The following is a 24,548-nucleotide window of genomic DNA, read 5'->3' as shown; positions in this document are numbered from 1 at the left end:
ATGACATTTTTTTTTCCCAGAGGTGAGCTGACAGTATTTTTCAAGAGTGTTAAAAATTAATGTTAAATACCCTCACATCCAGCAATTCCTCCTCTAGCAATTTATTTTAAGAAAACCATTGCACATTTATGGTGAGATTTACCTACAGAGAATTTTGTTAAATTGTGATTTGTCAGAGAGGAGAAATAATTTACACATTTGAGCTAATTAACACGGCCAACTCTTCATATAGTTACTACATTAGCAAGAGCCTCTTTTTTTTTTTTTTTTTTTTTTTTTTGGCCGCACCCATGGCATGTGGAAGTACCTGGGCCAGGGATCAAGCCTGCACCACGGCAGTGTCAACACTGGATCCTTAACTGCTAGGCCACCAGGGAGCTCCTCAACATCAACATGTGAATTTTGGAGGGATACAATTCAACCCATAATAGTATTATTTTCCCCCTGTTTTAAAACAGGTGAAGGTTGCAGACATGGCTCAGATCTGGCATTGCTGTGGCTATGGTGCAAGTTGGCAGCTGTAACTCTGATTCGATCCCTAGCCTTGGAACCTCTGCATGCTTCAGGTGCAGCCCTAAAAAGACAAAAAAAAAAAAAAAAAAAAAAAAAAAAAAAGAAACAACAACTTGTTATTGGGAAGCTCTTGGCAGGTTAATGTTCCAGATGGATCTCATGCCAAGTGGTGGGACAGAAGATCAAGACCAGGGAGTGCAGGAGGTAGGCTGAGAGTCAGGTGAGCCAGGCAGCAAGAAGGAGCAATTGTTAGAGTGAGACCAGCACTGACTGGGCCCCAACACTCCGATGTTTGGAGGAAGGCTGTGGAGGTCAGAATGTTGCCTTCCCAGATGTCAACACCACCACCGTCGACCAAGCAAAGGGATTTCATTGTTCATGCTGCAGGGAAAGCCCACCCTCCCAGGGCAGTGTTTCCTCCCCAGGAGGGCGAGGTCAGAATCTGAGAGTTAGAAGTTTGGTTTACTCTGCAGGGACTTGGTTAGATACATATCAAGATACAACAGCTAAGGATTGGTGGAAACAAAGCAGAGATTTTGAGACAAAGGATTTAATGAATTTTAGGGGGCGCTCAGTATGTTTATGGTTTTCATCAAGGAGCTGATGAATGTTTCAGGAAGCTTCTGTAAGGAGCTGTCAAGCCATTTCTGGGGAATCTGGAATAGTAAAGTAATGCTAACGAGGATAGTGGAATAGTAAATCTTTTTTTTTTTTTTTTTTTTTTTTTTTGCTGACGTGCAGCAGTTTGATGTGGGATCTCAGTTCCCAGAGCAGGGATTGAACCCAGGCTGTAAGGGTAAAACTGTGGGCTCCTAACATCTAGACCACCAGGGAACTCCCGTAAATCTCTGGTAATGGAGACAGTAAGTTGTGTGTGTGTCGGCGGGTGGGGGGGAGAGACTGATTGATTGTTGGTTAGTTTTCATTCGAAGGTCTTTGAGGCCTGGCTTTTAAGCTTAGACGGGGACTTTTACCAAGTGAAGAAAGTGCCTAAGTTAGCCAAGGACAGCTCCCTGACCCAGAGGGGAACTTAGCAGGGGCTCTGGAATTCTGCCAGACTGAGAAGAAATGCCAGACCAAGGCCACCTTGAGGTTGACATCGAATTGTCTGGTCTCCTTCCAAGCAGGATGGATTGAGTTACTGCAGGTAACAGGGTCTGTGAGCCCAGGAGACTTGGCCAAGCAAGGCTGGCAGCCCCGGTGACGTTAGGAGAAATCTATGCTTGACGTTGATGCTTTGGCAACTGGTGGTTGAGTGAGGCGCTGGTATTCATGACGTTTTGCCTGGCAGGGCTGGACCTTTCTGGCTCCTCTGAGGACCTGCACAAAGCTCTGCAGGTCGGGACAGTCTGAAGCAATCAAGGCGAGTGAAGCCCCTGCCCCCTCACCCCCGCTTCAGCTCCCCCGCTCCAGCTCCAGCTCCCAGCTCCCTCTTCAGCTGAATTTCCTCCTGTTGAATTGGATATCACGGGGAGCTTTGATTTTAGCTTCACTGAAATAACGTAATGACCTCTGCAGCCATGGACTTTATTAGCATTAACCTATGCTTTGATTTTTGGGGGAGGCATGCAGCAGCTTGATATGGGATCTCAGTTCCCAGACCAGGGATCGAACCCAGGTCGCAGAGAGGTGAAAGTGCTGAGTCCTAACCACTAGACCACCAGAGAACTCCTCCCCTACCCTTTGATTTTGTTGCACATATGCTATTGTTTTGTGCTCTGAGAACTGGGCTATAGAATTTTTCCCTCCCTGGGAGTTCCTGCTGTGGCTCAGTGGTAACAAATTCAACTAGTATCCATGGGGACGTGGGTTTGACCCCTGGTCTTGCTCAGTGGGTTAAAGAACCAGCATTGCCATGAGCTGTGGTGTAGATCACAGACGTGGCTTGGATTCCGCATTGCTGTGGCTGTGGCGTAGGCTGGCAGCTGTAGCTCTGATTCGACCCCTAGCCTGGGAACTTCCATATGCCTCAAGTGTGGCCCTAAAAAGTCCAAAAGGAAGTTTTTTTGTCCTGGTGAAGTTGAATTTGACCTACAGTTGGTCTATTTCACAGCCTCAGAGTTGACATTTCCAGGGGATGGGTCTCTGAACACAGTGTTCCCATTTTGCACCCTTGTTACAATGGGGGTGATGTGCCAGATTGTGGGAGCCAAATGCCAGCAAGAAATGAAACATGTGCCTTTTAAAATTAGTGGTTCAACCTGTTCTAAGGCTGGTAGCCTGTGGGAACCTTGCAGGGGTGAGAGAACTGCTTTGAGACTTTGTTGCTGGCGTTTTTTTAAATCGCATACAGCTCTGTGGCGCCACATTCATTTTCTCATGTGTGCCCTTCTTTAAAATTAGATAAGGAAACAGCTAGAACTTGTTCTTCCAAAGTCTGATGAAGGCCCTTCATCAGTGCCTCGCAGTCATAGAAATGTCAGAGCAGTTGTAACTGTGATTTACAGCGCCCAGAGGCTGGGACTTTCACATTGCTTTCAGGATTTGTTCAATTTGCTTTTTTCTTTAAAAATTTTTTTTCTTAAATGTGCCCATGGCATGCAGAAGTTCCTGGACCAGGAACTGAACCCAAGCAACAGCAGTGACAACGCTGGATCCTAGGCATTAAACTGATAGGCCAGCGGGAATTCCTCATTCAGTTTCCTTTGGAGCCTCATGGAGCTCATATACAGTGAAGGTTGGCATCAACTGTGTCTTTCAAGACTAGAGTTCTGTTTTGCATCACATGGACAATGGGAAGAAAATGAATCTCTAGGCACCTACTGTGTGTCAGGCACTGTGCTGGACTCATTTTACTTCTAGTGCTCAGTTTACCAAGAAAGATGCTGAAATCCATCCAGTGCCTGGTCCCTGGTGTGTCACTAGCACAGAGTGACTCAAGGGGGCACTGTTGGCATTTTGAGCAGGAAAAGTCTTGTGTGGGACTGTGCCCTGACTTGCGGGGCATGTGGTGCCCCCACCCCCTCCCACTCAGTGCTAGTTTTTCTGAATCATTGCAGCTATCCAGTCCATCCCCTGCCAGTTCAGGTGTCCCCTCTCGAAGGCTGTCCTCCCTCTGGCACTGGCAACAGGCTCTCCATGAACACTGTTGAATACTTTCCAGAGTGCAGAGGTGTGCCTTCTATCTTGGAATCTGACTCTGTTGTACTAGAGTAGAAGATTCCAAAAGTCAATTTTGTGTTTTTATTACCTGAGATTTGCATATTATGTGGAATAACAAGTGTTTATCCTATATTGTGTAATTGGAACACAGTCGTCTTTTTCGTTGATTAAAAACAAATATATTCCTTAGTTAATGGCTTCATTTTACTCATCTTTTCTCTTAAGCATTATGGCATCATCCATAACAGTCAAGAACATAATATACTATACGTTTCATCATTAGATTTTCTTCTTCCCTTTCAACACATCATTTTTCTAAGACAAGATTTTATGGTGGGAATTTATAGAAATGCTGACTACAAGTAGCTTGAAATCAGACTTCTCCCTAAATGTTAGCAGTTCTATAGAGTTGACTATAGAGTCACAGAGTATAAAAACATTTGATCTTTCAATTAAAATTAAAAAAAAATTTTTTTGACAATGCCTGCAGTATGTAGAAGTTCCCCAGCCAGAAATCGAACCCTAGCTGTGGCAGTGACAATGCTGGATCCTTAACCAGCTGTGCCACAGGGGAACCTCAAAATTTTTAAAAATTAAATTATTTTTAAATTGAAGTATAATTGATTTACAGTGTTGTAATTTGAGACATACAGCAAATGATTCAGTTTTACTTATATATAAATTTTTTTCATATTCTTATCCATTATAGGTTATTACAAGATATTGAATATGGTTCCTGGTGCTATACAGTAGTTCCTTATTCTTTATCTATTTTATGTATAGTGGTATGTATCTATTCCAAATTACATTTCCTCTTTTTTCAATGTTAAATTAAACATTTCTTGACAAACTTAAACTGATTATAGAGGTATTATTTTTACTAAATCTTCTGCCATGTCATGCTAATTGGCTATAATGATTTCTGTACACTTCGTGTCATTAGCAGACTCCCTTGAACCTCAGCGAGAGAAGACAGAACCTAGGAGTTCTTTCATTCATTGATTCAACCAATAACTTGAGATCCATCCGTGAATAGCACAGATAGAATGGCCCCTGCTTTCACCTTAGCACAAATGAACATGATAAAGGCTATGGAGAAAAATAAGTTGGGAAGGAGGATGGGAGTGCCAAGGATTGGGTTGTACATGTGATTTTGTATTACGTGGTTCAGATGCAATAGAGATTCTCATACTAAGTGAAGAAAGAAAGAAAGACAAATACCATATGATATAAATTATATGTGGAATCTAAAATGTGGCACAAGTGAACCTATCTACAGAACAGAAGCAGACTCACAGACATGGAGAGCAGACTTGTGGTTGTTAAGGGGGGAGGAGGAGGAAGTGGTACGAACCGGGAGTTTGGAGTCAGCAGATGCAAACTCTTACATTGAGAATGGATGGGCAATAATGTCCTACTATATAGCACAGGGAACTATATCCAGTCTCTTCTGATAGAACATGATGGAAGATAGTATGAGAAAAAGAATGTGTATGTATGTATGATTGGATTACTTTGCTGTAAAGCAGAAATTGACAACATTGTAAATCAACTATAATTTTTAAAATGCTTAAAAAATAAATATGTGGTTTAGGAAGCTTTCCCGGGGGGTGGGGGTGACTCTTTAGCAAAGACCTGAGAAAGAAATGAATTCTTACTGAGCCCCTATTATGTCCCAAGTACATTTTGAGGAGCCAGAATGGCTAGGTATAACCTCTGTGATCTGCAGAAAATAATTTGCATTGCCAGAGAATGGGTGGGTAATATGTTTAATTTCTTTTTACATTTAAAAAAATTCCTTTCCATTATAGTTTATCACAGGATATTGAATATAGTTTCCTGTGCTATACAGTAGGACTTTCTTATTTATTGTTTAATGTTGATATTAAAAAAAAACTTTTTGGAATCCCACTCCTGGGCATTTATCTGGAGGAAACCATAATTGGAAAAGGTCTATGCACCCCCATGTTCATTAAGGCACTATGTATAGTAGCCAAGACTTGGAAGCAGCCTGAATGTCCATCAACAGAGGAATGGATAAAGAAGATGTGGTACCTGTATACAATGGAATACTACTCAGTCATAAAAAAGAATGAAATAATGCCATTTGTAGCAACATGGATGGACCTAGAGATTATCATACTAAGTAAAGTAAGTCAGATAGAGAAAGACAAATATCATATTAAATCACTAATATGTGGAATTTAATACAAAAGAACTTAAAAAACAGTTATAGACTCGAAGATTTTGAAACCGAACTTGTGGCTACCAAAGGGGAAATGTGAGTGGAGGAGGAATAAATTAGGAGGTTGGGATTAACATATACACACTACTACATATAAAATAGATGAAAAAGGTCTGTTATTACAGAGGTCTGTTGTGGTCTACCCAATGTTCTGTAATAATCTATATGGGAAAAGAATCTGAAAAAGAAGGATATATGTATGTGTATAACTGATTCACTTTGCTCTACACCTAAAACTAATGCAACATTGCAAGTCAACTATACTCCATATAAATGGAAAAAAAAAAAGTTCTTGAAGTAATGGCACCTATTTTGGTAAGTAGGATTACAGTAGAGGAGCTTTTTTTTAAAAAAACGGATGACTACACAGAGTGATAGAAAACAGCAGATATTTGTCTTCAAAAGAAAATAGAAAAATAAGCTCAAGCATGGGATGAGTTTTGTGTTCAGTGGTCCTTAAAGAACTGTTGCTTCTCCTTAGCTGGTGGCATCCTGATGGTAACTCCAGGGATGACAGCAACAAAGTAGGAGCTATTGCTTCAGGTAAAGGACACCTTTTATGGGGGACACTTAGAGAACTGTGGACCAGAGTCTGGACAATGAGAGTTGATACCTGCCTCTGATGCTGACCTTGGCTGATTTAGCCCCTCCATGTATCAGCAAGCCTGTTTATTACCTAGCCATGCAGTGTAGGCAGTCACCTTGTTCAGTGAGATAAGCTGTAAAACAGGAGGGAGATGAATTCCACAAGCTAACCAGTGAAGTCCTTTTCTAGTTGTTGAGTTCCTTTCTCCTCATTTTTGTCCATTCAGAGATATGGTTAGTCTACTGCCTGTCTAGCTTATGACTTGAAGCCAAGCAACAACACATGGTTTCTGGTTTGTTACAGCTTCAGCCATAGAGCAGGGCTGGCTCTGGAACTCCTGGTTTTTCTCCCCCTCCTGGCATTCAACACAGTGTTAAGGAAGTCCGGACTGTTGCAGCATTTTGGAGTCAGAGTAGGTCAGCACTGGCTTCTCTCTGGTCTCACTCCCACAAATGCCAGCCCCAGATCTCACTTCTGTTTCTTGAACTTTGCGTAGAACCGCCAGGATTGGAACTGGGGGCGGAAAGCAAGGAATTAACCTTGATCTGAGGCAAAGCCACACTTGTCCACTGTCTCAATAACCTTCCGTACAGTCCAAGGACCTTAAATATGGTTACACAACTTCTATTTTTAGGACATCTGTGAAATGACATGCCCATATGTCCCTGATGGTCCCTTTCAGCTCTAAAGTTCGCAGATTCTTCTGTGAAGGAGTTCCTGTTGTGGCGCAACAGGTTAAGTGCCCATGAGGATGTGGGTTCGATCCCTGACCCCACTCAGTGGGTTAAGGACCCAGCGTTGCAGTGAGCTGTGGTGTAGGTCACAGATGTGCCTCAGATCTGGCATTGCTTTGGCTGTGGTATGGATTGGCAGCTGCAGCTCCAATGCGGCCCCCAGCCTGGGAACTTCCATATTCTGTGGGTGCGGCCCTACAATGAAAAAAAAGAAAAATTCCTATGAATGGAACTGCAGAGGCTTGCATTTGGGTAGATAGACCTGGATAGATTTCACCCAGGACTTCATTATCCAAGGAAGGACATTCACTGAGTGCCCTTCCAGTTGCTGTTTCCTACTCCTGTGGCTTGTAGTCTGGGTGGGATAGTTTCTCTTTGTATTTTTATCTACTCCTGTGGCTTAAGTGCTGGCTCCCCACCTATCCAGGGGAGGGCTTCCTCTTCTCACCTGCTTGCTGTCTTCCCTCCCCATAGATGATGAGCCAGGTGGAAGGACAACAGAAGAACCTCGTGCATGCCATTGAGTCTCTGCCAGGTTCTGGCCCTCTCACCTCCTTGGACCAGGACCTGCTGCTCCTGAAAGCCACCTCGGCGGCCACCCTCAGCTGCCTCGGCGAGTGCCTCAGCCTGCTCCAGCAGAGTGTGCACCATGCAGCCCAGCCCAGCCACAGGCCGGGGGCCTCAGGTAAGCCCTCCCCACCTGCTGCCCTGTCTTAGCAGATAAGCTTGGTCTGGGGGTGCGCGTGGGTGCCCTTCCTTTCTTCCTTCCTCCCTTCTTCCCTTCCTTTCTTTTCCTTTTTTCCTTTTTTTTTCTTTTTCTTTTTGCCTTTTTAGGGCCATACCCATGGCACATGCTGGTTCCCAGGCTAGGAGTCAAATTGGAGCTACAGCTGCCAACCTATACCACAGCCACAGCGACACTGGATCCTTAACCCACTGAGGGAGGCCAGGGATCGAACCTACGTCCTCATGGAAACTAGTCAGATTTGTTTCTGCCGAGCCACGACAGGAACTCCTTATTTTTTTTTTCTTTTAATTATTATAGTTGATTTTCAGCGTTCTGCCAATTTCTGCTGTACAGCAGAGTGACCCAGTTATACATACAGATACATTCTTGTTCTCACATTATCCTCCATCATGTTCCATCACAAGTGATTAGATATAGTTCCCTGTGCTACACAGTAGGATCTCATTTGCTTATCCACTCCAAATGCATTAGTTTGCATCTACTAACCCCAAACTTCCAATCCAGCCCACTCCCTCCCCCTCCCCCTCGGCAACTGCAGGTCTGTTCTCCAAGTCCATGAGTTTGTTTCTTTTCTGTAAATAGGTTCATTTGTGCCGTATTTTAAGATTCCAGATATAAGAGATATCATACGGTATTTGTTTCTCTCTTCCTAACCGACTTCGTTTGGTAAGAGTCTTTAGTTCCATCCATGTTGCTGCAAGTAGCATTATTTTCTTCTCTTTTATGGCTTTCTTCTTTAAATCCATCCATCTCTCCCTTTATCCAAGTGCTTCTCTATCCCTCCTTCCTTCCCAACCTAGCTTGAGATAGATTTTTATTTCTATTTTACCAATTAGCCATGTGCCATCCTATGAACAATTTAACCTGTTCATATGATACTGCAGAACTCTGCTTTGACTTGCTGGCACCCCATTCTGCATTTCATTCTGTTTGTGAATTTTGCCCTCAGTGTTTTTGTTTGTTTGTTTGTTTGTTTTAATTGAAATACAGTTGATTTACAATGTTAATTTCTGCTATGCAGCAGAGCGACTCAGTGATACATATATATTCTTTTTCATGTTCATTATGGTTTATCATAGCATATTACATATAGTTCACATGGGGACTAAATAGTTTATTTATTTACTTGTTTACTTACTTATTTTGACCATTGCCTGCAGAAGTTCTTGGGCCAGGGATTGAACCCATGGCACAGCTGGGACCCAAGCCACAGTAGTGATAGTGCTGGATCCTTAACCCTGCTGCATGACCAGGGAACTCCTAAGCACTTCATTTAGAATGAGATCTTTTGTAGAAATTCCCATAATGAGAAAACACCCACCTGTTTTAGATATTGAGTATAGTTCCCTGGGGTGTAGTTCAGTGTTCAGTGTTGTGTTTTTAAGATCCCTTGTCATGTGGCATCTAGTCGGCTTTTTTTTTTTTTTTTTTTTTTTTTTTTTTTTTTTTTTTTTTGCTTTGTAGGACTGCACTCATGTCATATGGAGGTTCCCAGGCTAAGGGTCGAATCTGAGTTACAGCTGCCAGCTTACACCACAGCCACAGCAACGTGGGATCCGAACCGCATCTGTGACCTACACCACAGCTCACAGCAATGCCAGATCCTTAACCCATTGAGTGAGGCCAGGGATCAAACCCTCAACCTCATGATTCCTAGTTGGATGCCTTTCTGCTGTGCCACGACGGGAACACCTAGTCCACTATCTCTAACTCTGCCTGTAGGGTTCGTCCCCCAGGTTTTCACCCTACACTCTCTTGTATGCAGCCTCCTGCTCTCTGCCCCACCCACCTGGCTGCAGCAGGTGCCCTCCCCTCATGTGTCCCCTCGTGGACCTGTGCAAGCATTTCTCTGGAATACACAGCATATGGAAGTTCCCAGGCTAAGGGCCAAATTAGAGCTGCAGCTGATGGTCTACACCACAGCCAGAGCAACGCGGGATCCTTAACCCACTGAGCAAAGCCAGGGATCAAACCCGCCTCCTCATGGATACTAGTCGGGCTCGTTTCTGCTGTGCTACTATGGGAACTCCATTTCTAGTTCTTTATCAAGCAGCTAGAGGTAATAATAAACTCTTGTAGGATGCTCCAATCCTTTTGAAGGAGGGTTTAATCGATAAGCAGATAGAAAGATATTAGAGAAGATTAAATTACATGATAAAGGTGAAAATGGCTTGAGATTGCTCATGTCAGATATAATTACAAAGTATTAGAATTGAGATGAATTGAAGCCTCATTGAGCTTTGTTGCCCAGGGTTCACTTAATTGATGGGAAACGAGGCAGTTCAGGTGGTAGAATGTAGAGCTGGGTTATGAGGGATGGTCTCTACTTCCTGCTTCCCTCTGGTCCTCTCTACCCCCGCCCCCCACCCACTTCACTGAGGTTAAAAGCGAGCAGACTGTATAAAGGTAAGGTAATTTGGGTTTCTTTCCTTGCTACCCACTATCATTTACTGAGTTCTGATTCTATCAGTGTTTGGCTTTTTCTACACATTTTCTGAAACCTTCACCAAGTAGGTATTTGTATGCCCATCATGTGGATGAGATGATGAGGCTCAGAGTGGTTAAATGTCTCACTGAGGCCACACAGCTATGTGGCAGAGCTGAGGCAAGGGGTGGGAAAATGCCTTCTGCAGCCTGGGGTCCTTTGTTCATTTTAGAACAACCCGCTCAGTGCACTCCAGGTTCCCCCAAACTGGGGCCAGGGAACCCTGTCTTGCTCACATCATAAATTTCTCAGGGAAGGATTGGATTTATTTTTTTCTTTACATTTTTGGAAAATAATTTCAGACTTCTAGAAAAATGGCAAGAATAATGTGAAAAATGCTCAAAAATCTCCAAGTTCCCCAAATGCTACCATTTTATGACATTTTCGTCACCATCTCTTTCTGTATATATAAGCCTATTTTAGTATTCTAGCCAGTTAAGAACAAGGTGCAAACTTGATATATATCTTTACTTTTGTGTATTTCAGTATATATTTCCTTTTTAAAAAAAGGATGCTCGGAGTTCCGAAGGTATCTTAGCAGTAATGAAACTGGCTAGCATCCATGAAGACACGGGTTTGATCCCTGGCCTCACCCAGTGTGTTAAGGATCTGGTGTCATCATGAGCTGTGGTATAGGTCATAGATACTGCCCGGATCTGGGGTTGCTTTGGCTGTGGTGTGAGCCGGCAGCTGCAGTGCTGATTCGACTCCTAGCCTGGGAACTTTCATATGCTGCAGGTGTGGCCTTAAAAAAAAATACACACACACACACACACACACACAGGATACTCTCCTATGTAATAATTGCATAGTGGTCAAAATCAGTAAATTAATATGAACACAATTCTATTCCTAATCTGCAAACCTAACTAAACTTTGCCAATTGCTCTATCAATGTCCTCTGTAACAAAAGAAAAATGTTCAGGCTCAGGATTCAGGCTGGGAGAGGTGGATATGGCTAGGCACACAGTGAAGGCACCCATCCTGCTTTTCTCCTTCCCTCTTCTCTGCTTGAAAAGTGAGACTCTAATTCTGAGACTCTCTGACTTTTTCTGATCTGGATTGAGCCTCTGTGACCCCAGCGGGTCTTGGGCACAAATCTCTTAGGCTGGGTGCTTTTCAAGTTTACTACCATCCCTCTCACACCAGATCACCCTTCCAGCCTCTGCTACTAAATGGGCTCTTTCTGAGAAGCTTTTTTTTTTTTTTTTTTTTTTTTCCTGAGAAGGTTAGATAGAAACTTCAACTGTTTTCATAGTCCTAAAATGAATCTCTTACAACTTTTTCTTCAGGGCTGGTTTCTAGCAAATTTCTAATTTTTGTACTTTGCTGATTTTCATCATGTCTCTGTTGTTTTCAAGGGTCCTAGAGGGACACAGCTCATGGGGGAATTCCATGTGTGGTGACAGGTTGAAATGGGATTATTTGTTGGGGAGAGGAGACTGAGCAGTGTCTCTGCCTTTATGCCAGCCATGGGGCTGTCTCCCTGTCGTCCCTGTCTACCCCTGGCAAATAGAGCTTGAAGCAAAGCATCATAAGGGTTATTTTTTTCCCTTCTCTCTCTTTTTGGCTGCCTCGTAGGCTCTGGCGGATCCAGGCCAGGGATCAGAGCCACAGTTGCTACAATCGCAACCGCAGCTGTAGTAACACCAGATCCTTTAACCCACTGTGCTGGGCTGGGGATCAAACCTGCGTCCTGGTGCTGCAGAGACACTACTGATCCCATTGTGCCACAGCAGGAACTCCTGTTTCCTTTTCTTCTTAACCCTTAAAAAAGTATATTCCATCCTGCTGTGTAGCATTCGGAACTATATCTAGTCACTTGTGATGGAGCATGATAATGTGAGAAAAAAGATGTATACATGCATGTGTAACTGGGTCACCTTGCTGTACAGTAGAGAATGGGAAGAACACTGTAAACCAGTTATAATGGAAAAAAATCATTATATACAAAAATAATAATTAAAAAATTAAAAAATTAAAAAAGTATATTCCACATAACCTAGCCCTTTAGGTTTTAAAACATCTTGCCTGTGTTGATTAAATCTATGCCACACCACACATTTGGGGGGAAAAAATGGAATGACTTCCTGCACCTGAAGCATCATAGTTGCCTGCAATTAAAACAGAAATGTAGAATCTCCAGGGAGCAGAATAAGAGAATGTAGTGACCTCAAGAGTGTCACCGTAAAATGCCTTTGTTTAGAACCTGAGGGCTCTTAAGGTTGATAATGCCCATAGCAGCCTGACTCCCACCAGTAAAAACATAATGGTTGTATCTGAGGAGTGACAAGCTGGGTTGATGGAAATCAAAATCTCAAAGCAAACCCTGTCAGGGTTTCCTCTAGGTGTGCAAGGGGCAGGGTGGCGCAGAACCTTGGGCATCCGAGATCCACGGCTGTTGTTCTTGAAGTCTCTCTGCTTTCTGACCCCTTCACTGATTTTTGTTTTCCTTCTGCCCCTTTTCTGAATCAAAAATTTATTTGTGGTCTTGCAGCATCATATCTTCTATAGGCTTTCGTTGCATACTTCTGGGGAGTGTGTTGGCTCTGAAGCCTTTGTTTGCAAACGTTGCTCCCTGATGCTGATTTTACGTCAGACATGTAGAGCAACTGGACAGAGGTCCAGAACTACTTGAGTGTTCATCTGCTCCCACCTACGCATTTCAGGCTCCTGGACCTGCCTCCGATGTTACGTCTAAGATAAGCTGGGCTGAAATGCTTCATTTAACTTGTTTATGGAGAAGTTTGTAGCTAAAGTTAATAAAGTAAGCTTTTGGGTCAAGGCTTGTGTTAGACAGGGTTGTTTTTTTTGGTTTTGGTTTTTTAGGGCTGCATCTGCGGCATATGGGAGTTCCCAGGGTAGGGGTCAAATTGGAGATACAGCTGCCGTCCTATACCACAGCCACAGCAACTCAGGATCTGAGCCATGTCTGTGACCTACACCACAGCTCACAGCAACACCAGATCTTTAACCGACTGAGTGAGGCCTGGGATTGAACCCACATCCTCATGGATACTACTAATTGGGCTCATTTCTGCTGAGTCATCATAGGAACTCCTACTGCAGCATCTTGATGGAGGCATATGATGGATAGATGGAGCAGGAACCGAGTCTAGAGTATTCTGTTGTCTGTGCTTTGGGGGTAGATCCTTTCTTGCAGCCTGGATCTAGGGAACATAGTTGAAAGAGCAGACACCTGTGATAAGACTGGCACATTCTTATTTATTTATTTATTTATTTATTTATTTATTTATTTTAAATAGTAGCACATTTTATTTTATTTTTTTAAAAAATTTTAAGATTTTTTATCTTTTTGCCATTTCTTGAGCCACTCCCGTGGCATATGGAGGTTCCCAGGCTAGGGGTTGAATTAGAGCTCTAGCTGCCGGCCTACGCCAGAGCCACAGGAACACCAGATCCGAGCCACGTCTGCAACCTACACCACAGCTCACAGCAACGCCGGATCCTTAACCCACTGAGCAAGGCTAGGGATCAAACCCGCAACGTCGTGGTGGTTCCTAGTCGGATTCGTTAACCACTGAGCCACGACAGGAACTCCAGACTGGCACATTCTAATGCCTGGTCAGAGCTGGATGCCAATGAATGGTGGGTGAAGGGCAGGTTAGGAGAGAACTTGGGATCAGAGCCTTGTGACATTGCAGTGCCCTTGGACATAAATCAGGGCCAGAGATCAAGACACGTTGTAGTTGATTGAAGAGAGGAGAACTAGAGAAGAATGTAAGGTGCTTCTCCTAACTTGCCCTCCAGTAATTTTTTCATCTTTTTCTAAGATTTGTGGGGATTGTCAGTTAATACGACAGCTGTGTTTGTTCTTTCCGTTTTGGGGTTTGGCCAAAAGGGTCAAATAGGTGAGACTATAATTAGGGACTATTAGTGGCTTTTCCAGCTGGTTGCCTTTTTCCTTCTGCCATGCTTCCCTTTTTATCAGAGACGTCTTCAGATCCTCAGTGTCTCTTTTCTCCACTCCCCTTTGCCTTTCTCAGTCTCTTATACCTTCTTCCTGATACATGCTACTTCTGGTGAAAATGCATCCCATATAAGTCCCCTTGCCTTATTTTGTGATTAAAAGCCAAGATAGAAATGTGATGATTCCTTCAGTAAATAGCATTTTGAGAAAAGGGTAAAACTAGCATTGCAGGATATTTCAAATGGGTGTTTTTTTTTGTTTGTTTTTTTTTTTTTTTTACAACTGTCTGAGCAGATTGTTGAGTGGCAACTTTTTCCTAAAGAAAGGAGGTAGGTAGCTTTTCATTGTAAATATGCCTTCTGTTTTTCCTACGTTTGTGAATTGTCAGTATTACTCCACTTGGGGAAAAGCCTCTCCAGTTGATTGAAGCTGAGAGACGTGCATTCACTGTGTTCCAGGAAGGGGGAGGGACCTTCCAGGAGCCTTCACCTGTTACTGGCCTCTGGGTAGAGGCCTCACAGCCCTGGCACTGCAACTTCCAGCTCTGAAGCAAGACGTCAACTGAGGCCAAGGACAGAGAGAGTTCCACAGTCAGACTGTTAAGCCTACGGCTAAGCTTTCTTTCTGCTTCTGTTTGGTTCTAGGAACCAGAACATTTACAGTTTTTTCCTTCCTGGGGTTTTTGTGTCGACTAAGGCTTGTTGCATGGGGGGACTCAGGTGTGTGTTGAAGCCTGGTTTCATGACTGTGTTTGGGAGTTCCCTGATGGCTCAGCAAGTTAGGGACCCAGCATTGTTACTGCTGTGACTCTGGTTACAGCTGTTGCGTGGGTTTGATCTCTTGCGTGGGTTTGATCTCTGGCCTGGGAACTTTTGTATACCAAGGGTGCAGCCACAAAAAAAAAAAAAAAAAAAAAAGGAAGGAAGGACTGGGTTTCCCATTTGGTGGACCCCTGATCTTTGCCTTCCTCCTCACTTCTGTTGGATCATCTTTGGCGGTCTCCCAATCTCGAGCATTAGGGTGGACCAGAAAGTGAGAGGTAATTAACATGCAGCTACTTGATTGCCAATCACTCAGCAACCACATGACAATACTGGATCCCCGTCTTCTTTGCTGGTATGTTGGTGACCGTCTTTCTCCTTTTGACCTTCTGTGACTTTCTATAGGTGAGGCATATTTTCGCACCTGTCAAACACATCAGTAGTAAAGCACACCATTTGCCTTTGTGCCATTAAGAAAAAGATGCCTGGAGTTCCTGTCGTGGGGCAGCAGAAACAAATCCAACTAGGAACCATGAGGTTGCGGGTTCCATCCCTGGTCTCGATCAATGGGTTAAGGATCTGGCATTGCCCTGAGCTGTGGTGTAGGTCACAGACGCAGCTCGGATCTGGCGTTGCTGTGGCTCTGGCATAGGCCAGCGGCAGTAGCTTCGATTAGACCCCTAGCCTGGGAACCTCCATATGCTGTGGGTGTGCCCCTAGAAAAGACAAAAAGACAAAAAAAAAAAAAAAAAAAAAGAGAGAGAAAGCTGCCAATTAAACCATGACACACATCGAGTGTAAGATGAATTCCAATTTCAAAGAGATGTTAAAATGTGAAAATTGGAGTTCCCATTGTGGCTCAGTGGTTAACGAATCCAACTAGGAACCATGAGGCTGTGGGTGTCATCCCTGGCCTTGATCAGTGGGTTAAGGATCTGGTGTTGTTGCCATGAGCTGTGGTGTAGGTCACAGACGTGGCTGAGATCTGGTGTTGCTGTGGCTGTGGTGTAGGCCAGCAGCTACAGCTCCGATTAGACCCCTAGCCTGGGAACCTCCACATGCCACGGATGAGGCCCTAGAAAAGACAAAAAGACAAAAAAAAAAAAAAAAAAAAAAAAAAAAGGTGAAAATTGATGTGTCTTTGTATTAATGAAATCTAGCTTAGACTTGCATTTTTTAAAATGTATTTATATTTTTGGCCATGTCCACAGCATGTGGAAGTTCCCAGGCCAGGGACTGAACCCACACCACAGCAGTGACCCAAGCCACTGCAGTGATCCTTAAGCTGCTGCACCACAGGAGAACTCCCAACTTGCATCTTGTTTTATCATGTAGTCTTGAGAATCTTTTCTTTCAGAAGAGTAATGCAGTCCCTTTGTTTTCTTCCTCACACTGATGTTTCTTTTTTTGTTAGTCTGTCATGCTTTTTGTTTTCATGTTTCTGTGCTGCTCTTCTTGTTTTCTCTTATTTTGCTATGCAATTTGCATTTCTTTTACTCTTTAGTGTTTCGGGAAAAAATAGGTATATATGTTCTAGGAGTAGTTATATTACATTTTTCACAAGGATTTTTTAACTTGTATTTTTCTAATTATCAAAATCAAGAATGACATACTATTTTTTTGACTTTCTCCCTTCATGATGAAGACTCAAAATCAAGTCTTCTTTTTCTTTTTTGGCTGCCCCACGGCATATGGAGTTCCCAGGCCAGGGATCACAGATCCAAGCCGTAGTTGTGACCAATAGCACAGATGCAGCAATGCTGGATCGTTTAACTCATGTGCCCCGCCAGCATCCTGGTGCTGCAGAGACGCTACTGATCCCGTTGTACCACAGTGGGAACTCCAGACTCAGAATACTTTAATTTCCTTTGTTTCCCTGATATTCTTCCCAATTTTTGGTTATATAATATAGGGGCTATCGTCTTTAGTATTTTAATATTATCACTTAGGAGTTCCCTTGTGAAGGAGTGGGTTAAGGATTGCGCATTGTCACTGCTATGGTGCAGGTTTGATCTCTGGCCCAGGAACTTCCACATGTCACAGGTGTGGCTAAAAGAAAGTATTGCTTAATAATAGATGATGATGATTAAACCTCTTTACAATAGTTTTGACTTAATATTCAGTTGAGTAATCACTTTTATAAAAAGCATTTAGATTCAGTTACAGGGCTTGGACAGGGTGAGGTAAGTAAAGTGCCCACTGTGAGCACACATTTAAAGGTGTCAAAGTATTAAGATAAATGATATTTTAATGCAGTATTTTTAAGCCAAAATTAATGCAAAAAAATCCAGGATGAGCAAAATAGCAAAGTCTTTTTTTTTTTTTTTTTTTTTTTTTTTTTTTTTTTTTTTTTGCTTTTTAGGGCCGCACCCACGGCATATGAAGGTTCCCAGGCTAGGGGTCAAATCGGAGCTGCAGCTGCTGGCCTACATCACAGACACAGAAACGTGGGATCCAAGCCACTTTTGCAACCTGTACCATGGTTCACGGCAATGCTGGATCCTTAACCCATTGAGCGAGGCCGGAGATTGAACCTGCATCCTCATTGATGCTTGTCAGATTCGTTAACTGCTGAGCCATGACCAAAACTCCAAAAACAGCAAAATCTTAAAGATAGGATTTTACAGGGTGTAGATAGGATGAAGCAAGTGAAACTGAGTTATTTAAGACATTTTTTTTTTGTATTTTTTTTTTTTTTGGCTGCTGCATGTAATGGCTTGGACATGGGATCTTTGTTCCCAAACCAGTGACTGAACCTAGGCCATAGCAGTAAAAGTGCTGCGTCCTAACCACAGGACCACCAGGGAACTCCCTTGGCATTAATTTTGATTTACAAAATACTGCGTGAACATACCATTTACCTTGATTACTGAGCATCTTCATGACTTAAATTTTATCTCAAGGCAAATGTCTTTTTATCTCTCCGGAGTCCCAGCCCTGCTCAGCTCTGGGTCCAACTGCATTCAGTGCTCACTACCAATCCTTTTATATGACTTACCCAGGCCTGAGTTCTTTTTGTTGTTGTTGTTGTTATTGTTTTGGGTGAACTCGAAGCCTGTGGAAGTTCCTGAGCTAGGGACTGATTCTGTGCCATAGTAGCAACCCAAGCCGCTGGAGTGACAATGCCAGATCCTTAAGCTGCTGTGCCACAGGGGAACTCCTATCTTGAGTTCTTAATTCTGTTTCTTTTCTACGTATTTTGGGATATGTACTTGATTCTTTTTTTACACCAGAAGGTAGAATACTTTCTGAGTCTTTGCAGTGCTGCTGAGAAAGCATACAGTGTGGAATTTTTTTTTTTTTTGGAAGTCTGAGATTTATTTATTTATTTATTTATTTTTTATAATTTGTTTTATTTTCCCACTGTACAGCAAGGGGGTCAGTTTATCCTTACATGTATACATTACAACTACATTTTTCCCCCCACCCTTTCTTCTGTTGCGACATGAGTATCTAGACATAGTTCTCAATGCTATTCAGCAGGATCTCCTTGTAAATCTATTCTAAATTGTGTCTGATAAGCCCAAGCTCCCGATCCCTCCCACTCCCTCCCCCTCCCATCAGGCGGCCACAAGTCTCTTCTCCAAGTCCATGATTTTCTTTTCTGAGGAGATGTTCATTTGTGCTGGATATTAGATTCCAGTTATAAGTGATATCATATGGTATTTGTCTTTGTCTTTCTGGCTCATTTCACTCAGGATGAGATTCTCTAGTTCCATCCATGTTGCTGCAAATGGCATTATGTCATCCTTTTTTATGGCTGAGTAGTATTCCATTGTGTATATATACCACATCTTCCGAATCCAATCCTCTGTCGATGGACATTTGGGTTGTTTCCATGTCCTGGCTATTGTGAATAGTGCTGCAATGAATATGCGGGTGCACGTGCCTCTTTTAAGTAGAGTTTTGTCTGGATAGATGCCCAAGAGTGGGATTGCGGGGTCATATGGAAGTTCTATGTATAGATTTCTAAGGTATCTCCAAACTGTTCTCCATAGTGGCTGTACCAGTTTACATTCCCACCAACAGTGCAGGAGGGTTCCCTTTTCTCCACAGCCCTTCCAGCACTTGTTCTTTGTGGATTTATTAATGATGGCCATTCTGACTGGTGTGAGGTGGTATCTCATGGTAGTTTTGATTTGCATTTCTCTTATAACCAGCAATGTTGAGCATTTTTTCATGTGTTTGCTGGCCATCTGTATATCTTCTTTGGAGAAATGTCTATTCAGGTCTTTTGCCCATTTTTCCATTGATTGATTGGTTTTTTTTGCTGTTGGGTTGTATAAGTTGTTTATATATTCTAGAGATTAAGCCCTTGTCAGTTGCATCATTTGAAACTTTTCTCTCATTCTGTAAGTTGTCTTTTTGTTTTCTTTTGGGTTTCCTTTGCTGTGCAAAAGCTTTTCAGTTTGATGAGGTCCCATGGGTTTATTTTTGCTCTAATTTCTATTGCTTTGGGAGACTGCCCTGAGAAAATATTCATGATGTTGATGTCAGAGAGTGTTTTGCCTATGTTTTCTTCTAGGAGTTTGATGGTGTCCTGTCGTATATTTAAGTCTTTCAGCCATTTGGAGTTTATTTTTGTGCATGGTGTGAGGGTGTGTTCTAGTTTCATTGCTTTGCATGCAGCTGTCCAGGTTTCCCAGCAATGCTTGCTGAATAGACTTTCCTTTTCCCATTTGATGTTCTTGCCTCCCTTGTCAAAGATTAATTGACCATAGGTGTCAGGGTTTATTTCCAGATTCTCTATTCTGTTCCATTGGTCTGTCTGTCTGTTTTGATACCAGTACCTACAGTGTGGAATTTAAGAGCATAAATTCTGGGGCCAAGGTGGCCTGGGTTTTCATCTCCATTCTATACCTTACACTTAAGCAAATCTTTGTGCCTCTTGTTTCTTTACTGTCAAGTGGATATAATAGTAGGACCTACCTCATGGGTCATCATTAGGGTTGGATGAGTTAACATATGTACATTTCATGTGATAGTTCTTGGCACCCAGCAAGAGCTCAATAAATGCTCTAAAAATCAGAGGAAAGATAATTCGGCTGAAGGCAAGCATTATCCTCCAGATCTGTAGACTTTTATTTGCATTCTTCTCTTCATCTGTTCACCTTCTGGTGTTTAGTATTTTAGAAAAATCCAAGACTAGCTTGATTTTTTTTTTTCCCTTAAGGCAAATCTAACTTTTCTGCCTAAATGATTGGAAAATTTTTCTCTTCATTTTTTAAAAAATTCCAAAATGTTGCCAAACTTCATGAGCCAGGCATTCATTATACTATCCTATTTTTGTATGTGTTTGAAACTTCAGTAATAAAAAGCCTAAGAAAGCATTGCCAAGCTGTGTCTAAATGTGAGTCTTTTTTTTTTTTTTTTTTTTTTTTGGTCATACCTGCAGCATGCGGAAGTTTCCAGGCCCGGGATTGAACCTGCACCACAGCTGTGGCAATACCAGATCCTTAACCTGCTGTACCACCAGGGAACTCATAGATGTGAGTCTTTTCCCATTGGTTTTGCTAGACTGTGGCAGGCTGTTTCAACAGGACCCTTCAACTCAGGCTCTGTTGCTTTCTCTTTTTTTTAATTAAAAAAAAAATAAAACAATTTTTGGCCCTGCCTGTGGCATATGGAAGTTTCCGGGCCAGGGATTGAACCTGTGCCATAGCAGTGACCCAAGCTGCTGTAGTGACAATGCCAGATCCTTACTCACTGCACCACAAGGAACTTGAGGCTCTGTTTCTTCTGTCATTGTTGTAGTTTCTGTTGCGCTGATCTGATCTCTTTACTTTAGGATCCCTTTTGTGTATCTCCTCTCCTCTCGTATCTTCTCTCTCATTTTCATGCCCTTTGCAGCTACAAATCAGTAGAACTTCCCTTGACACACTACTTACTTGACTTTCTACAGTGTTGATTCTACTTTTTTCTCATTTCAGTGATACCTTTAATTCTACTAATGTGGACTTCATTTCCCCATGATAATTCCTTTGTGCCTCCATCTCCTTCACGTCAGCCTGTTTTCTTCTTGTAGCTCTCTGTTCTTCTCTCGTAGAGGCTACTTTATTATGTATTGTCAGGATATTCCTTTCTTGATGTTCTCTCAGACACCTTACATTAGAAATTTCAGAGCTCTATCATTCCTCTAAGCCCTCTAAGTATCTTTCCGAGGATACTGTTTCTTTTCCCAAGCTCTCTACAGTCATTTTCAATTACTCTGTTTTGGAATTTTCCTCACTCAAGACAAGTCTGTCCAGACTCCCAAACCAGGGGTCAGTGATTAGAGTAGCTGGCCTAATCTGAGGTGGGCTTCTCTCCTATATTCACTCAGTGGTTCTTTGATGTTCTGAATCCATCGAATGTACAGAAGACTACATTTCCCAGCGTGCATTGCCGCCTTCCCTCTTACTATCCTGGTCTTGGTCTACCTCAGGATGCTGTGTATCATGGTCAGGCCAGACTCTACTTCCTGCCCCATTCCTAGTCATCATCTCTGAATGATAGTGGGAAGGGGAGGGAGAAGCAGAATTGAGGTGTGGGAGTAACGGATGGAGCTCTGTCCTGATTGCCTAGGAGCGTAGATCTAATTTTCCCCCCCTAGTGCTTTTTAAGCTTTCATAATTACTCTAGAGGACATTTACCACTTGTATAATAAAATGTCAAAAAAGTAGTAATATTTATGAGACAGCTGCCCACTATTTAAGTTCTGAATCCAACTTCAGGTCTCTGAGCAGGAGTTGGTTAGCAGGACAGCTAAGAAGTATCTTTCCCACAACATTGTAAATCAACTATATTTTTTAAAAATGCAAAAAAGAATCTTTACAGTTTTCTTACTGGAGATTCTAATGTTTTGGAACTCTGGGCTCATTTTCTTAGTCCAGCCCTGGCTGCCTTATTATTTATCTATCCTTAGTTTATCCTTCAACCTTTGATTTTAGTTGTGAGTTTTTACTTTTTTAAAAATATCAGAGACTGATATAGGGATGCCGTCTCCCCGCCAAAAAAAAAAAAAAAAAAATGTAAAATACACATGTCAAAAAATTTCCCATCCTAGGGAGTTCCCGTCATGGCTCAGTGGTTAACGAACCTAACTAGCATCCATGAGGATGCGGGTTTGATCCCTGGCCTCGCTTCTTGAAATTGACCATCTCTGAAAGTCTTAATGGCGTTGCCGTGAGCTGTGGTGTAGGTCGAAGCTACACCACAACTTGGCATGCTGAAGGATCCTAGGTTGCTGTAGCTCTGGCATAGACCGGCGGCTATGGCTCCAATTTGGATCCCTAGCTTGGGACCCTCCATATGCCGCAGGTGCGGCCCTAAAAAGGCAAGAGAAAAAAAAATTCCCATCCTAACCATTTTTAAGTATACAACTCAGGAGTGTCAAATACATTCATATTATTGAATATGAATATCTCTAGAACTCTTTGCATCTTGCAAAACTGAATCCCTACACCCATTAAACAATAATTCTCCTTCCTGCCACCACCCCTGTACCCCCACTCTGTCCCTGGTCCCTCTCCATCACCATTCTACTTACCTTCATCTTGAAACCTACACATTTCTTGAAATTGACCATCTCTGAAAGTCTTAATGGTCTTTCACTCATCCGGCACAGATTTAATGAGCACATACTCCCTAGATCACCTTCTAGGTTCTGGGGATACAGCAGTGAGGGAGGGCAGTATTTGTCCCTGTTTTCAAGGAGCTGACTTTCTAGGGAGAAGAGTAAGGCAGGCAGTGAATGAAAGAACACGGTGAGTTCAGATAGCTGTAAGAGCGAGGGACAGGAAACTGATGGGACAGCGGTGCCTCTGCAATGCTGCTGTGGCCAGCAAAGTCCCCAGGGTCCTCTCTGAGCAAGCAGTGATGGAGCCGACTCCAGGATTCACACACGAGACCTGCTCCCCATATAGAGAAGCTGGAGGATGGCAGTATGAGCAGGGAAATGGCACACAAAACGGCTGTCAATCATTTGAGACATGGAAAAAACACAGCTTCACTTGAGCTAAGCAAGGAGCTGGGATAGAATGAGGAGATTCTGGGCAGCTCCCAAACCAGGCAGTTAGACAGTGTTCCTGTTGCCACAAGGAGCACTTGAAGCTTTGAAGCTGCAGAGCTTAATACTTGACATTAAAAAAAAAGAAAAAAAGGTGGGGGGAGTTTTCTTCATGGCTCAGCGGTAGCAAACCAGGTTAGTATCCATGAGGACATGGGTCGGATTCTTGGCCTTGCTCAGTGGGTTAAGTAAGGATCTGGTGTTGCCATGAGCTGCAGTGTAGGTCGCAGACACAGCTCCGATCTGGCATTGCTTTGGCTGAGCAAGGTGTAGGCCGACAGCTACAGCTCAGACTTGACCCCTAGCCTGGGAATTTCCATATGCCGAGGGTGCAGCCTAAAAAGATTAAAAACATTAAAAAAAATTTTTTTTAATTAAAAACAAAGGTTTTGTGGAAGAATCTGCTTGGGGATGGACATACACAGCCCTCTCATCTGCCTCTGTTATTTTGTTTCCATCAGCAAGATTCCCTCATGGGTTAAGTTAGGGGTACTTGAAGCTTTTCCTTTGAGTAACTACTGAAACAGTAATTAATTACCGTCTGGGTGGACCATCTGAAGTACTAGAGAGGGGTTAAGTTCAAGTTCACATGAGACAGATCTGCACTTGAGCCCACCTTACCATCATCACTTTTACCCGCTCTTGGGCTGAGAACAGAATCTCCAGATTCAGCTGTTTGGAACCTATTCTTACTCTAATGTCAGAATTGCTATAGGGTCAAGAAATCTGCCTCTTATTACTCCTGTCCCCCTTAGTAAGCATATACAGCTGTTTTGTAATAACCCATGGCTCTTGAAATGATCTGTATGAGAGTTACAAAGGGTTGTGGTTTTTTTTTTTTCCTTCAGGATTGAGGGAAGTTTAGAAAATTGCTTTATAGGAGTTCCCTGGTGGCTCAGTGGGATAAGGATCCAGTGTTGTCAGTGCTGTGGCTTGGGTTTGATCCCTAGTTCAGGAACTTCCACATGCTGCAGTGGGTGTGGCCAAAAAAAAAAAAAAAAAAGAAAAAGAAAAATGCTTTATAAACACCAGTCTGGTAACCCCAAAAATGTTTTTGCTAGAAAGCCATAACCACATCCATCCTCAGTGATGTGGCTTCCTGACTTCTGCCACCCCAGACACATCTAATGGCTGAGGCCATGTTGTGTAATCACACTGGATGTGTCTTTTCTATTCTATGGTCAGCTGGCATTCAAACTGCATTTTGAGCAGCCCATATCTAATAAAATTTGACTTCTGTTTTTTATTGTCAGTATTTAGAAATATTTTTAAAAACTTAATAAAAACACCCTTAAGAAAATATGGCCTTGGAGTTCCCTGGTGGCTTGGTGGGTTAAGGACCTGGTGGTGTCACTGCCAGGGTCCAGCTCATTGCTGTGATGTGGGGTTTGATCCC

At 42.7% G+C, this 24,548-nt stretch overlaps 2 protein-coding genes across 2 annotated transcripts in view; both read left to right on the top strand.

Annotated features, from left to right (window-relative positions):
* OSBPL10 (oxysterol binding protein like 10) overlaps positions 1–24,548 on the top strand; it is a 381,121-nt gene that overhangs the window by 282,037 nt on the left and 74,536 nt on the right. The window lies entirely within an intron of this gene.
* Positions 7,383–24,548, top strand: part of LOC100526184 (oxysterol-binding protein-related protein 10) — a 47,158-nt gene continuing 29,992 nt past the window's right edge. Inside the window, exon 1 of the mRNA XM_021071499.1 lies at positions 7,383–7,865. Within this exon, the coding sequence (XP_020927158.1) occupies positions 7,655–7,865 (211 nt within the window). The 5' untranslated portion in view covers positions 7,383–7,654. The remainder of the gene's footprint in view (positions 7,866–24,548) is intronic.

Source organism: Sus scrofa, chromosome 13, assembly GCF_000003025.6.
Source record: "Sus scrofa isolate TJ Tabasco breed Duroc chromosome 13, Sscrofa11.1, whole genome shotgun sequence".
Lineage (NCBI taxonomy): Eukaryota > Metazoa > Chordata > Mammalia > Artiodactyla > Suidae > Sus > Sus scrofa.
The sequence above is the reverse complement of the archived record's forward strand: the minus strand, read 5'-3'. Positions and strand labels throughout refer to the sequence as shown.